The 15,224-nt window shown below is 36.0% G+C and overlaps 2 protein-coding genes across 3 annotated transcripts; one reads left to right on the top strand and one right to left on the bottom strand.

Moving 5' to 3' along the window:
- Positions 1-161: 161 nt before the first annotated feature.
- On the bottom strand, positions 162-14,947 carry LOC119554441 (serine-rich adhesin for platelets). 2 transcript variants are annotated; one of them, XM_037865352.1, is made up of 3 exons: positions 14,716-14,947; positions 11,991-12,177; positions 162-2,302 (listed from the first exon to the last, which is right to left on the bottom strand). In XM_037865352.1, the coding sequence occupies exons 2-3, from the start codon at positions 12,040-12,042 to the stop codon at positions 888-890; spliced, it is 1,467 nt and encodes a 488-aa protein (XP_037721280.1). In that variant the 5' UTR covers positions 12,043-12,177; positions 14,716-14,947; the 3' UTR covers positions 162-887. The 2 variants fall into 2 exon arrangements, with proteins under 2 accessions (XP_037721280.1, XP_037721281.1); XM_037865353.1 differs by lacking the exon at positions 14,716-14,947 and adding an exon at positions 12,323-12,338.
- Positions 6,614-8,545, top strand: LOC119554442. The gene is made up of 3 exons (XM_037865354.1): positions 6,614-6,688; positions 7,166-7,501; positions 8,387-8,545. The coding sequence occupies exons 1-3, from the start codon at positions 6,614-6,616 to the stop codon at positions 8,543-8,545; spliced, it is 570 nt and encodes a 189-aa protein (XP_037721282.1).
- Positions 14,948-15,224: the final 277 nt, after the last annotated feature.

Below are 15,224 nucleotides of genomic sequence, written 5' to 3' on the forward strand. Positions count from 1 at the left end.
TCTGCAATCGGTACAAGAAAATCTGGTTCAATTTTGTACGTGAACTTTATATTTTTCTGCGGCTTAAACTACATAATTTGAGATGGGATTGATACAGGATTCCAAACTTAACAAATTTTTATTTTAACTCCCATTATCAAGTTATTACAAACTCATGTTTGGTTTTCGTTTAGCTTTGGCTTCTTTCTCTTTATTTTTCATGCTTTTTGTGTCGTAAATATAATAATAAAATGGTTATAAAGGAATGAATGTACATAGTTGATGCGTTTTTAGGGAACCAACTAGGTATGTACGTATAATAATTTAGTATTGAATGAGTGCGCGAGTTTTTTTTTATATATAATAACTCTAATGCTACAATTCTGGTTGTACGGTAATTATAATGTACAATCAAACTAAAGAGTTTCCTACTAATACTTTCCAATTACAATTACTTTTGTATTCCCTAACAGATTTTCTCGCTTTTGCTATTTAAAACTATCACATTAACGTATGGTGTCTTAGTGCTTAAATAGATCGCTACTTATTGATTTGAGCATAGTCTTAAGATCGAGTTGTGTGCTAATGCAAGAGGTTGATCCAACGGCTTGGCTGCTTTCAATGTCTGTAGATTGTCCTTAAATTCTGCGAAATTAGTTTAAAATGCTCTCCTGACTCACGACGAAGTTAGTTTTTTTGCCTAAGTAGTATTAACATGCAGACTTCTTCCACTATTTTGGTATAATTTCCTCTAGTCGAAGCTAGATGAAAGATTTTTAAGATCAAAAATCAGTCTGCGGGAGGATGTAAATCACACAGAGAAAAATATCATTTCATTTTAAAATGGTTTCCATCTGTGACATGCCACCAATATGTCTTAATATGAAAAGATAAACTGAGATGGCAACCTATGAGTTTGTCTGTGCTGGAATCACAACTAGTCCTTCGTTTTCTTTTGTATCCTTACATCTCACATTCACATAAGAGCTCAACTCTCTCCCTGGGATGATATCATATTTCTTGGTCGAGTAACATCTCTTATATATCCAGTAAGTTATAATTAAAGCCACCAGTACTCCAACTATAGCGCCTCCGAAAATCCATGTGTAATCATGTTTTATTTGCTCCTGAGGCACAGCAACATAGTTATGGTGCGATTTTATACGAAGGACCTCTGTATCGTTGGGATCCTTAACTTGACTGGTGGATTCAGGCGCCAAAGCTCCGGGCTGATTGGTTATGGGACTATCGGTCATCACAGAGAAATTAATTTTAGCCGTCTCTGTGGATATATCAATTTTCTTATCCGTAGTTTTGTCAGCACTTAAATCGATTTTGGTAATACCATCATTAGTATAAGTTTCAATCGAACTGCTCGAACCTTTGGAAGTTTCAAGATCGTCGGCTGTAGTTGGATTTGTGGTAGTCTCAGTTGGAATATCGGAGCTAGAAGTTTCTTCTTCTTCTGGGTGTTTGAGATCCGGCGATTCGGAAGAGACCATAACTCCAAGGGATTCAGAACTGGAATCTGTATTTGTAATACCGGTACTGGTTGATTCACTTGTGATCGGAGTGGGTGTGAACATTTCAGTGGATGTAGTGGAGTTATTGACTACGCTGGACGATTCGCTTGCTTCCGAAGCGAGAGTAGAACTTTCAGTTGGTGAAGTGGAGCTGTTTACCGAAGTGGAGGACTCGACTTCATCCGAAATCGGAGTAGGAATTTCAGTTGACGTCGTAGAGTTAATATATTTAATAGTAATTTCCTCAGCGCTATTATCATCTCCGATAATTTCGGAACCTTGGGTTGTCCCATCAAATGGTATATGACCATAATAGGAACCATCTTCATCGAGTTCCTCCGGGCAAACTAAACAGCATATTCCCTTGATCGCAATCGGATTACTGCATGGATATTCATGATTGCATTGAACAGTTTCACGGGATACCATACGGGATAATCCACCTTGACAAGTGGCAGTTGTGCAACCATTATCTTCTTTCCAGACATCACCAAGTTCCTTGTACTCATTGTTATCCGTTAAACAAAGGGGTATTTCTTCTTCCAGTGCACACATTTCTTTGCATTGAATTGCTAGTGGTTCGCAGGGATCGCATACGGTGCACTTGTTCTTATAGAATCTCATTTTTGAGCCATCGCAGACGGGTTCTTCATCGCGGCATTCGTAGCGAGGACAACAGCTACCGGGAAGTCCATTTCCCCTTTGCACCTCGACGATAACATTGCCGCAAATGGGTAAATCGTTCAGACAAGGGGGACACATCTCCTCTGGGTAGCTATCTGGATCAATAATTGGCAGAGCTAAAAATATACAAAAGAGACAATATATTAGAATGTTATTAAATACATTTTTTTATAATCTCTAAAATAACCATGATATAACAACTTTCAAATAAATATTTTATTTTTACTTTTAATTTTTTTAAAATACATCTTGATTTATAAATTGAATGCGTCACAACCAAGGCGTCATATAAAAAAGTGTAAATCTGATTAATCAGATTAATTAAAGCAAGAAGGTTCTACACAGAACAGAAATTCGATACCCAAAAAATTGCGTTCTGATTTGAATGCCCTTCAAGTTTAATATTAACATATCGATCCATCTTGAAAATCACATTCCCCCGCACTCATCCCAGCCCGCAAACCTTGTAGCCATGAATTATTCAATAAATCTAGAGGTAAATTTATAAAAATGGCAATTTGATTAGGCACACACTTAGGAAATTTCTTCAAGAAAGCAGAAACCCAATCAAAACAAACGGAATGATATTTGTTTTTGGTGGAATACAAAGTACGGGAGTGACACTCTCGTTTATCATTTATTTATTGTTATTGATTTTTGACATTTTATCATTGAATTATGTATAGAAGGGGGAAGAAGACGCCAGAGCGATAAAACTGGGTATGGCAAAGTATAGAAGAGCAACAAAAGATATACAAGTGCACTGCCAAACAAACACGAAAGATTTGAAGACCTCCCTTATTGGATCGGTATGGATCGATCGTTTCATTGAATCAATATTGCCCCAATTGCGGGTATTATTAATTTGGTGCGGTAAAGTTTTGTTACAAAAATGCGTCGCATCAAAACTTGTTACAAACTCTTCCCGATCGTGATCGAAGGTTATCAATTATTTTCGATATTGACGTCACTGTCGCAGACTTTGTAGGTGAAGCGCATTTAATTGAACGTAATTTAAAATAGATATAAGTTGTTGCTTTCGCTGTTGTGGCTTTATTCTTCGGCTATCAGGTCGGAGCGATCTATATGACAGCAAGCAGACGGGGCAATTATTCATGTGTGTGGTTATGTGTGCGTGACCGTACTCGTTTGATTGAGAAGCGCATAGAAGGGCGCTGAGAATGTCAGGGAACAGTGCGTGTTGGGATCAATAGAATTTTTCGGAACACCTTGAAATTCCAACTTGTTTGTTTGTTTTCTATTTATAAGCGATCTGAAATGTCGACAGAATTGACAAACTTTATATGTAATATATGTGGATAGGATATAAACTGATGAAATTTGTCTTAGAATTTAAATTCCGCCTTTTCCCCATCTTAATGCCAAACAATTTCTTGGATTTTCCTCAATAAAAATATCTCAACCCCATAGCAAAATATTCATTCTTAATCTAGCTTCTGGTGAAAATGGTTTTCCTAAATATAAGTATTTAAATGCTTAGGTAGACAATAAATTGGCCATGAGCAGGTACATATATTGCTTTCTACGCTTTGGGTATTCATTTATTTGTTATAATATATTATATTTTTGTGGCTTTGCACTGCGGGTTTATTGACCCGAATGGATAGTGGTAATTTTTTTATCGCCTTTGGGTCAGCAAAAAATAAAAGAAAACGGGAATAAGTAAGAGACATGAGACGGCGGGGCGTTGGAGAAGGTTTCCAGGTTCCAAAGGTTACAATAATTCGATGCAAATTACCTAAGCACATATCCGCCTCAGAAATGGGTCGGGGCTCATTAGCAGAGATCTCTGGCGACGTAGATGATCATTATTGTTGCGATTATGATGATGATTGTATAGGGGAGCACCAGCAGAAGTGCTACTGGCCACTTACGTCACCGGTCTGGCCACAGATACAGTGAAAACGCAGAGATACACAGATGTGGAGATACGGATACTTTGAAGCTGCGAACGAGGCGATCCATATTTCTTTTTGATTGATCTACAGCCGAAGGCCGGCATGCAAAAATGCAATTCAGGCAGCGAGGAGCAGAAAAGCTGAGGAGCAGCAGCTCACAAAAACCAGATACAGATACGGCGAAATAAATTCCAGTACAATTAGCAGTCGCTTATTTTTGTTTCAAATTTTTGTTTGTCCATTTTTGTTTTTGTTTTCCCTGACACGCTTGTCGTTGACATGCAAAGTTACTTAAGCCAAACAAAACGAACATTACACGACAAAATACTAAAAACAAAAAAAAAATCAAGGGGAGGAGGTCGACGTTTACTTTAAACTACCATCTAAAAGGTCGTCGTTTTCCGGGGGGTACCAGGGGCCCCAAGATGTTAGCCGTTACAAGCGACAAAAAGACCAGCCAAATAGTTGATGGAGTAATTAGAGAACGTTCAAGTTCGCTTGGAGCCAGAAACAAAACGAGAAACTATTTAGTTTTGCCATTTTCTATTCTACCCATTCACGTCAATCACCGTGAACATTGAAAAAGTGTCTCTTTGATAATTTGCTGATGGCGAATCTAATATTCTGTCGGGAATTATCATATATTCGTACGTTTTATGACATTTTAAGCGAACTTTTGGTCATTAAGGTAGTCATAAAACGGTGACTTTAGTTACCCGAAAACCAGGAAGACAGCAATTCGTTAAACTGTGATTTACTAGCCATGAATCACAGTGACGAACGGGTATGAGTCATGGGAAAGCGGTGATTTTATATAGGCTAGATGGACTTTCACTGTTTCCAGGAAAATATGAAATGGACCAACTTTCATGGTACTAATAACATTTTTTGAATGGCTTTTATGTAAAAAGGTTTCTTAGAATATGTAAAAATACATCGTAAAATGTATGTAAACTGGTTTTTTGTGTTTAAATATTCAGCAACCCACAAAAGGCACTGAATAAATCATAATTTGAATAAGTGAAAAGGCATCGCTCAATCATATTTAATTCATTAAAGAAAATAGGCCTATCACAGAGTCACCCAACCATGTATGATTAATTAAATAAAAAAGTCCCATTTAAAAACTGCTAATATTTTTATTAACTGAACTGTATTTTAGGCACTCCCATTGACCATTGTGATCATAAACAAAAGCTTTCAAAATTAAAATAAACTATGACAGATGTGATTTAATCACACCCGAATAAAACGCCAATATAATATATGTATAGCAAGGGGAAAAATGTGACATCAGACCTGCGGTAATCAGTACTATATTTTTGTGAAATTGTTTCGTTCTAACAGAACAAAAAAGCAATCAATCTTTTTGGCGAACGTCCCTCGCACGTCCTAAGAAAGCGTAATTTATGCGATTTAATTTAATCGCCAGCATGTAGAGCAAATAATCGTTCGTCACTCCAGATTTGGTTGCTTTCCGCATAGCTTCCAATTAAGAGAGTTGTACGATTGTTCAGTTCACTTCACGGTTAGCATTACCATTAGCCGGCCCCCAAACAACACATTTTCGTACGCTCAACGCTTTCTATTTTTTACTTTTTGGCCCCGTTTAAGCCAGCGGCGACAGGAGTATTAAACCTTATCTTAATTATAGATCAATTATGGTAGTGGAGGCTACCATGCACACTGGGCAAATATATTCCAGCGCACATCATTAATTATAAGTGCAAACTGAAGTCAGCCATATGGGAAAGGTAAGCGCGCAAATGGAACAGAAGTTAACTAATGCGTGTCGCAACTCCATTCTTTCAGATAAGCAAAGGGTTATTAATAAATTAGTCTGGAAGGTTGTGGTCAAAAGTAAATGTTTTTCAATGTGTGGTCAGTTAAATAGTATTTATATCTAAATATATAAATATTTATTTAAAAAATGTCCAAATGCGGTTAATAAAGACTTCATAAATATAACAATACTGTACTAAATGGGATCAGTATTTTTATAAACATTATACCAAACCAATTTATGACCAATTAAGGCAACTCAAAATAAACAAGAATCAAATACAGTATAAACAAAAATTATTCAATATATCATAAGCATATTGTCAAAAATGGCATTTACCAAATCTATAGATTTTCTAAAGTAATAAAAATCCCATTTCGATATATATACGCAACACAAAAATGAAAACCAAAATGGGCACCTGCCATGAATTTTGATGGGGGTATGGATGTCCCCCGGTGATTAGTTCGCATTATATTGTACAAATTGCACAATTACAATTGAATTATACGGCAGAGCGTAAAATGTCTGATTAATGACAGCCACCCCCCAATTCCGATCCCCTTGTCAACCCACAAAAAAAAAATGGAAAACGAGAGCAGGCAAACAGATGTGCGGCGATATTCAATTTATATGTTTTGTATACAAAATAATAATAATTATTTTTTAATAATTACTGCACTGGGGCCGCAATGTGTTGTTTCTCGATGGTCATTGTTAGTACGATGAGTGACGCCTTTCTGCTGGGATTACTATGGTGCCTCATATTGCCGGTTCTGTGGCAGCCAGCGTTGGCAACCGTATGTAGCTTGTGATTTATAATATTTACTATAGGGAATGGTAACAAATTTCAAATACCACAAAACCACTAAATAAAATGTTTAAAACAATATTTAAAACTTAATAGTATGGTAAAGGTATACATATTTTAGTCATTCTGGTTCCAAAAAAAATATATGAAGTGGTGAAAGCAAGTATTTAAAAAAGAACTAAATTCTAAATATCTACAAAGATATCTATCTTTAAACTCTCTTTACGCACCATGCCAAAAAAGAGATATCTCCCTTTTTTTCAAAAAATATTTCAACATAATAAACCATTTCCTAGAAGTACAGAACTCAAAAAACCGATCCACTTAAAATTCAAAAATATGCCAACAAAGAAAATGAGATGCAGTTTTGTTTTGCCCCGCCAAAAGTAGCCATCGTGACTAAGACTATAGGTTTATATACTCAGCATATGATGCGCATTTGTTTAATGGGCTCACCCACTTGTAGCGCGATTTCGAGATACGTTGGCGGGACATCAACTGTTCGGTCGTTGATCCCACGACAGCTGAGGTCTTCAAGTGCGACATTGTGGAAATGCCCAAGAAGCAGGGCAATTTCCTAAACACCTTGCTTCTGCTCCGGCGACCTATCCACAAAATGTGGGTGGAACTGAGTGTGGGACAGATTGCCAAAAGAAAGGATCGCTTTATTCAGCAACTCCTAAAAATTCGAGTGGATGGCTGTAACCTGATCGGTTTTCGCAGCAAGAATCGCATTGTGAATGCGGTGCTCAAAAAGCTAATTCAATCGGGAAACTACCCAGATGCCTGTCCCCTATTGGCGGTAAGTTTACATTATTGTACATTTTATATTGATGCACATAAGAAAATTGCGCTGAATGGGCGCTCGGCGATTTCTAAGGCACCGCAGTATATTTGTATCTACCGTACTTGGCAATTCAAATCACGTTGCGATGCAATATGCAAATTAATGATAGATAGCATTAAAACAATTTTCGGGCCTTGCATTTCTAAGAAACTTTGGGCGTGACATTTATTTTGAGCAAGCAAAAACTGGATTTACTTTTACCGCAGGTCTTAGTATTGAATTTAACCTTTTAGGGCATCAGCCACACATAAAACAAGAAAACCCTACAACAAAATATTTGTATTATTGATTTATGATTTATTTTAAGAACAAGAGTATTTTTGGTTTTACATAGACCCCACCTTCAAATTTATTACGTTGTTAAATTTTATTTGCCATCAGAAATTTATAAATAAGCACCCTATAAGAATAACTCTAATTTTTCAAATATTTGAATCGACTTTTATGGCTAATGGAATCTTTACTCCGCACTTAAAGCAGCCGATACAATACGAACCCAGACACCTGATTAAACATTGAACCATTTCTGACCTACTCAAAGTCAAAATCTGATGAATATTTCCCGTAATCTTTATCTTTACGAGCTGAGCGTAAATAGAGCAACAAATTAGTCAAATGTTCTCGCAAATAAACAGAGCTATCTATATCTGTACGATTGTTCAGAAATACACCGCTATCGTTAAAAAACGGAAAATAAACAAATACGAATAAACAAGTGAAATGCGCATTAAACAAAAAAACCAGAATCGTTTCGCCGAAACGAAAGTTTGAATGAAACCCAAATCGAAATGGCCATATATCATTTTCATTCGCCTAATTTTTACGTATTTCTATCCTCAGAATGTCAACTATACGTCCACACGTTTCGCCCTCAATCCGGATCATTTTCCGACCTACATGCCGGACATGAAGTTCAATACGAAACTGGTCTTTCAGCTGGGCAGGAATATTAGCCTGATCCGGGCCAGTGTGGATGCCGAGGTGATGAGACGGTCGTAAAGAGAAATATTTCAATAAAGAGCACACGGAAAAGTACATAAACCAGGGGCAAATAATTCGATATATTTATGCGGTTCCATGACTAAGTCGGCAGTGGCAGTGACTAATAGCTTTGGCATGGGATTTGCACCGCGGTTCACATTTAGATTAGACGGCTATCTGGAGCATTCGGTAAATGGCTTGTGGATTTCCTATGAATATCTATTTTTATCATCGAACCCTGAGATACTGCTAAACTCGTAGCCCCGAAAACAATTTCACTGCCATGACTTTCAAATTTTGTTTTGCTCCACTTCTATGAATCATGGCTGAGGAATTTGGCATCAAACTGGCTGACTGATTTCTGCACTTCACTGTTAATTAGCCATTAATATGGGATTTAGCTTGTACCAGAAATCAGATTAAAAGAAACAAATGGTCTTAAACTAAATAGTAGGGGATTAACTGTTTTCTGCACTTATTGTTAATTAAATAAAATACCGATTGCCAGCAACCATATTTTAAAAGCTTTGGGTTGTAGCAGAGATCTGATTAAACGAAAAAAATTAATTAATTGGCGAACTGGTTTTCCGACTTCTGCATATCGTTAATCACTAATAAGTAGTATGAACTGGCAGCAGCAATAATATAAGACCAATTTAGTATATTCGTTAATCACTAAAAAGTATTATAAGCTGGCAGCAGCAATATTATAGTTTCAATTTAGTAGTTATATAATTTATTTGAATAAAATGATCTATTTTTAAATATGTAAATAATTTCATTGACAAATAAGATTAAGCAGTATCTTCTAGTCTGAACCTCAACTCTTTTATATATTATACACAGACTAATTTGTTGATAATGCGAGTGCAGAAAAATAACAGATTAAGAAAGCTCAGGCCCCTTTTCGAGTGTCGGCCAATCAAATTAAGAAATGACGTGAGTCTGCCCAGAAAAGATATTTGGCAGAGAATAAATAGAACAGCGTTTATCAAGAGGGCCCCCAAACAAACAACAACTTAGAACGCCTTTCTCTCAAACAGACTGCAATGTCATGGTCACAGAATCTTTTTTCACATTCCTCATTCTTTCTTTCGAGAATTGCCCCTGGTGAATTCCTTCTCGCACCGCGAAAAGTCAAGTGAGCAAAATCTATTTATCATTTATTGACGTCTGGATTCGTCATCAATATTTTTGCCATGGCAAAGAAACTCTAGCCAAATGTATATTGACTTAGGCTGAAGGAAAACCTTTGTCAAGGCCAGCCATAAAATAAAAAGGAAAGTGTTTCCGGCCAGCCATTACCATTTCCATACCCATACCCATATTCGCATTTGCATTTGCCACAACAAAGTCTGGAATGGTGGGAGTACGGTGACATAACCCCAAACCAGTAAAGTCGGGGAATTCTAGGCCAAAATATTCTAGCCACCCCTAGTAACTGGTTTGGGGAATATACTTCTAAATAGCTCACTTAGTGGGTTAGTCAGCCAGGGGTTGGATGGAAAGAAACTGCACTAGAAACAAATTTTTCTATGGAATCGCCGCTTTTGAACTAGAAGTCTATTCTTAAACATACTAAATATTTGAAATATTTTTTTTTACTACATTTTTCTGAGGATAATTTCCAGGAAACAAGTTTATTAACCAATTCTTAAAATTCCTATTCCAAGAAAACATTTTTTATCTTATAAATTAGTTCGAAATTCTATTTCCAATGAAAGATTATTTAATTATTTTTAAAATTATTTCTGTTTACAATACGGGGTTTAAAAAAAAGATAGGTGTATAAAATAATATTTACCACTAAAGTTTGGCTAAAGATATTTTTCCTATTTATAGTTTATAGATTCTTCGATTTGAAAATGTAAAATAAGCAATACCATTTGACTTTCCCTACAAATACCTTTAATTTTCTCCAAAGTGCACTCAAACTTTTAGGGAAAATTGCTGGCACGAAAGGCGGATAACAATTCCATCAGGTAATGGAAAAATATTCAAGGCACTGGCCAAACTAAGAGAGTTGTTTTCTTTTATCGCCCCGTGGAAAACGGCTAAAACCTGGTGGCAAAACGCCTTCGTTCTGGCTGTTCTAAGTTCACTTATCGTATTCATCTGGATGGAATTCGTTGGGCAAACACGGCAACCACAAACCGCCAGTTGGACTCTATATGTCTGGGTGTTTATAAACTATATATACGTAACAAACACGCTCTACAACAGACTATCTGTCGTTTGTCACCCATTCGCACCAATTTGATAAGACGGCCGCAGATTAAGATGGAATTCCAAATAAAAGTGTGCGTTGCCACTCCTGGGCTTTCTATAAAAAAATCAAGACTCCGCTGCACACTCAAGGTTAAGTTCATTAAGTTTCTCTAGATTAACACATGTTTCCCCCGATATCTGTGTATGGTGAGTTTGTGGTGTGGATCGAGGGAATACTTTATATCGGGTGAATAAGTGGGAAAAATGCACCCGATCTAGCATTACTCACAAAGTCAATAGTAAATAGGGGAAATAAAGCGACTTGGCTTCCATTTATGTTTCCTTGCTCGTGCGATAGTGCTATCAGTTTGCAGATTTCTATTTGCAAAAAATAATCTTACCATGTCCATTTTTATTATTGATATTTATATAGTTTATACTAATCAATGTGCACTAGTAAAAACTAATTGGCTGAAGAGTATAGGTTTGTTGAAGAATTGATTTTGGAATTGAAATTACCCAATTCTTTTAGAGATAAGAGGACTTTCAGTCTATATGGAAATTATAATTCTTGAAGAATGGTTTTAGTAATGACCCAAAATCATTGTTTAAAAACTTTCCCATTTTGGATATCCCTCACAATAATTTTGGTGACGCACTTCAGGTAGAAATTGTTTAAACAAAAGCTCGCCCATGCCCTTCGATGACCACTATCAAGGTCATTTCGGTTCATAGTAAAAAAATATACGCTCGCGAAAGCCAAACAAAAACGAATGGAATAAAAATAAACAATATTTTGAGAAATGCCCCAAAAACACAAAATAAAAACGAAAATACAACCGAATTTACACATACTCAGATGTTACGCTGCCATTTGAATTATCAATGAAATTCAGCAACAAAACAAAAAAGAACAAAAGCAGAAACCCCAAAATTTGTGCGGCAACATGTGTTTTTTGGGCGAAAACAAAAAAATAATCAAAACAAAAAGTCGGTATGCAAAGAGCGAAGAAGAAGGGGAAATCCGCATGGCATATGGCCAAAATCGACTCTATAGATAGTTCAGACACGTCATAAAAGAGAGATCCCAGCGATGTATATAGCCATATGATGCCGCTGCCATGACGTAGGCATTCGGCTTCTGGTTTTCCTTAATGGAAAGTATCTCAATAGAGTGAACAGAAATCGAAACATCCGATTATCCGTGGCAGTGAATCACTTCATTAATGAACTAATTTCGGCGCTCTTAACTCACCCAATGCCTTGAGGTTCCACAAAAAGCAGCAAAAAATGATTAACTTGGCCATTTCACGTGAGTAAGTCGATCAAAGTCCAAAAATTTAACAAGTATATATATAATCCGTGTATATATCTCTAATTTATTGTGAAATTGTTGAGAAAAGGGGTTCCTTCTTGTAGTTTGCTTGCGCTGCACTGAATCTCTGGAAAGGCAAGAAAATAAATAATAATAAATTAGTTATATTCATTTATTTATTTCTAAGTCCATTTTGGCTATTGCAAATATTATGGTTAAATTGTGGAATATTAATTTCACAATTCCTCGAAAGTTCCCATTTATTTGTACACCTTTTAACCTTGACCAAACAAGTGGTGAGCGCGATGGTTGGACAGCAACTGCATACGATCGCGTCTCGGGGCCCGTTTTTATATTTTTTTGCCTGGAAACGCATCTATTTATGTTATCTTACTTGCATATATGACGAATTCCGCTGCTCTTGTTCTTTTTTTACCGAATCTTACTTGTCTGCAATTTTATCTTCAATATGTAATACTGAAATCTAGAATTTGCTAATATTTTACTGGGGAATTATTCATTACCGATGCTGTCGCAGAAATGTTAGTAAGCATCAATACAAGTATCCCCCGAAAAGATTTCTACACACTAAAATATGTAATGGGTAAACTTTACTAGTAAGGATAGCTAAGTAACTATAGAAAAGGTTAAAAGCGTATATTTTATTGTCTTATTGGGTTCTATTGAATAGTTGTGTTTGGAAGATAAACTATTTGGTTGGTAGAACTGACAATGCGAAGCCTTGGGACCTTTTAACTAGCCTACAAGTTTTTTTGGGTGTACTTTAAGGAATTGCACGCAAGCATTTCGTGCTTTGGTCTTGCGATGCACTTGTATCTTATCTTTTTCTTACCTATCTAACAATCTATTTTTTGACACAAATTGTAACGGCGTAGTTCCGATTTGCATCTGGGTTTCGTATCTGAGATTTTCCGGTTTCTACCCGAAGTTGTAACCAAGTACACTCTGATTACCGTCCCAACAGGCTACCTGCGTTGTTTTCTTCGATTCGCACGATAAGTGTGTTATAACATATGCCAAAACTGATTGCCTGATAACTCTTCAGCTCTGATACCACACACAAGGAAAGGCACATGGAAGGCCAGTCGATGCACACAGTTTGGGCCAAAATAATAATGCTGAATTGGCTATAATGGCTTTGCCTTTACTCGATTCAGCGCTTTTCGGTGATTGTGAAATTTATTTTTATTTCGCGCAATTACATGATTTCCGCTCGAATTCTTACTATGTTGTAAATTGTTTTTTGTGTCTGGATGGTATTAGGGATAAGGAATCATGTCAGACCCTTATAAATAAATTTTAATCTAAAGCTAGAATTTTTTGTTTAATAGTAATTATAAAATTATTATAATTGCTGTTATTATGGTGAATAGCCCAATAATTTGTATGTTAATCATTTACTATTTATGGTGATAATCAGATTTAATCGTAATCATTTATAAGGTCTATGTGTATGTTTTAACAACAAAATAAAAAACTTTAGGGCCTTAGTAATTGGATGATATATATATCAAGTACCAAGTTAATAAATTAAATTATTAGAAACCAATAAAAATAGATTGTCTTTAATAATTTCAGTTGTGGCTTTTTTCCCACGAAAACCATTTATATTCTAACCACGTCTGTATTATTCTTAGGAACCAATTAAATTCACAATAGATTGTGTTTAATACTATCAGTTGCTTTATAGATGTGCCTTTTTTTCTTTCACATAAAAAACATTTATATTCTAACCACATCTGTATTATATTATACAAATGATATATTATTATTAAAATTACAAAATATTGTATTTAATAATTTCAGTTGCCCAATAGATGTGGCTCGAAAATCATTTATATTCTGACCATATCTGCATTATATTATATATTTTTAGGAACCAATTACATTAAAAATCAATTGTATTTAATAATTTCAGTTGCCTAATAAATGTTTCTTTTTATTGCCACGAATTCTGACCACATCCAGTATAATATTATATATTTTTAGGAACCATTAATACTCTGACCACATATGTATTATAGAAATTATATATTATTAAAAACAATACATAGTATTGTATTAAATAATTTAATTTGCCTAATAAACTTGGATTTTTTCTTTAGCACGACAACCAATAATATTCTGACCTCATCTGTACTTGAGTGCACACAAATGAAGTGTCCGTCTGGGGCGACTAAATGCAGACATATATGCAGTAATTAAATTTGCCCGTGGGCGTCAGAATGGAAAGCTGTTAGGTGAACGGCGCGTCAGATTTTTCCATTATTTGGCAAAAAGTGGAAATGAAAAGCAGAGCCAGAAAGGCGGAAAAAATCCGCCGACACGTGCATTTATGCAAGTGCATTTGACCGACTCGCCACATTCGTATATTCGTTATATCACCAAGTAATCTGTAAAGCGCATGCGCAGACCCCCAAAAGACCCATAAAAGGAAGCACCGAATGAAATTCCATCTTTCGCACTTGCAGCACAAATTGCTCACATTGGCCAGTAAAAAACCAGAAAAAAAAATACAAAATAACAAGATAGCGAATAAAACAAGAAAAAAAGCATAAAGCCAGGGGAAATACTTAGCGCCGAAATTAGGTCGCCTGGCCTACGCAGATTACGAAAATATATTTTGGACTCGATTTGGCTTTACCTTTACTTGCCGAGAGTCCAACTGATCCAAAAATAAAACTTCATTGTATTGTTTGTTTTCAATTGACAGTATGTCTGTCCATTTTGTTGCTCTTTCTGTTGTTTTTCTTGTGTTTTGGCAATGCTACGTATTTTTGTTTTGTTTGGGCCGCTGTTTTTAAGGTAATAATGTTAGTTCGGCGATTTTTCACTAGCGCACAGCACAGCACAACCGATTTCAATGGAGGTTTTGGTCGAAATGTTCGTTTGAATCGGCAAACGCAAAACGTAGTGCCAGCAAAACGTAAGCCAACGTAAGTGTCAGTGAAAGAGATGCAAGATCTGCTCTCTGCTTTTCGAAACCAGCAGCAGAGAGCAAACCTAAAAGGTGTTTTGCAAAATCAAAAGTTTTGTCTTTAGCCAGCGCTCTCTTTAACCGCGAGTAGCTCTCTTTTCAGTGCGGTTCTCTTTTGGCTGCTCTTCTGATCTTGTTTGTGTACGTTTTTTGTGTACGTTTGGCAAATAAATCTG

This window comes from Drosophila subpulchrella, chromosome 3L, assembly GCF_014743375.2.
Source record: "Drosophila subpulchrella strain 33 F10 #4 breed RU33 chromosome 3L, RU_Dsub_v1.1 Primary Assembly, whole genome shotgun sequence".
Lineage (NCBI taxonomy): Eukaryota > Metazoa > Arthropoda > Insecta > Diptera > Drosophilidae > Drosophila > Drosophila subpulchrella.

Bases quoted from the DNA above. Each gene is read 5' to 3' on its own strand.
- LOC119554442 (XM_037865354.1), top strand. From the start codon at position 6,614: ATGAGTGACGCCTTTCTGCTGGGATTACTATGGTGCCTCATATTGCCG. The intron at 6,689-7,165 runs GTATGTAGCTTG...ACCCACTTGTAG, and splicing joins GGCAGCCAGCGTTGGCAACC to CGCGATTTCGAGATACGTTG. The intron at 7,502-8,386 runs GTAAGTTTACAT...TTCTATCCTCAG, and splicing joins ATGCCTGTCCCCTATTGGCG to AATGTCAACTATACGTCCAC.
- LOC119554441 (XM_037865352.1), bottom strand. From the start codon at position 12,042: ATGGCCAAGTTAATCATTTTTTGCTGCTTTTTGTGGAACCTCAAGGCA. The intron at 2,303-11,990 runs GTGAGTTAAGAG...GTATATTTTTAG, and splicing joins GTGGAACCTCAAGGCATTGG to CTCTGCCAATTATTGATCCA.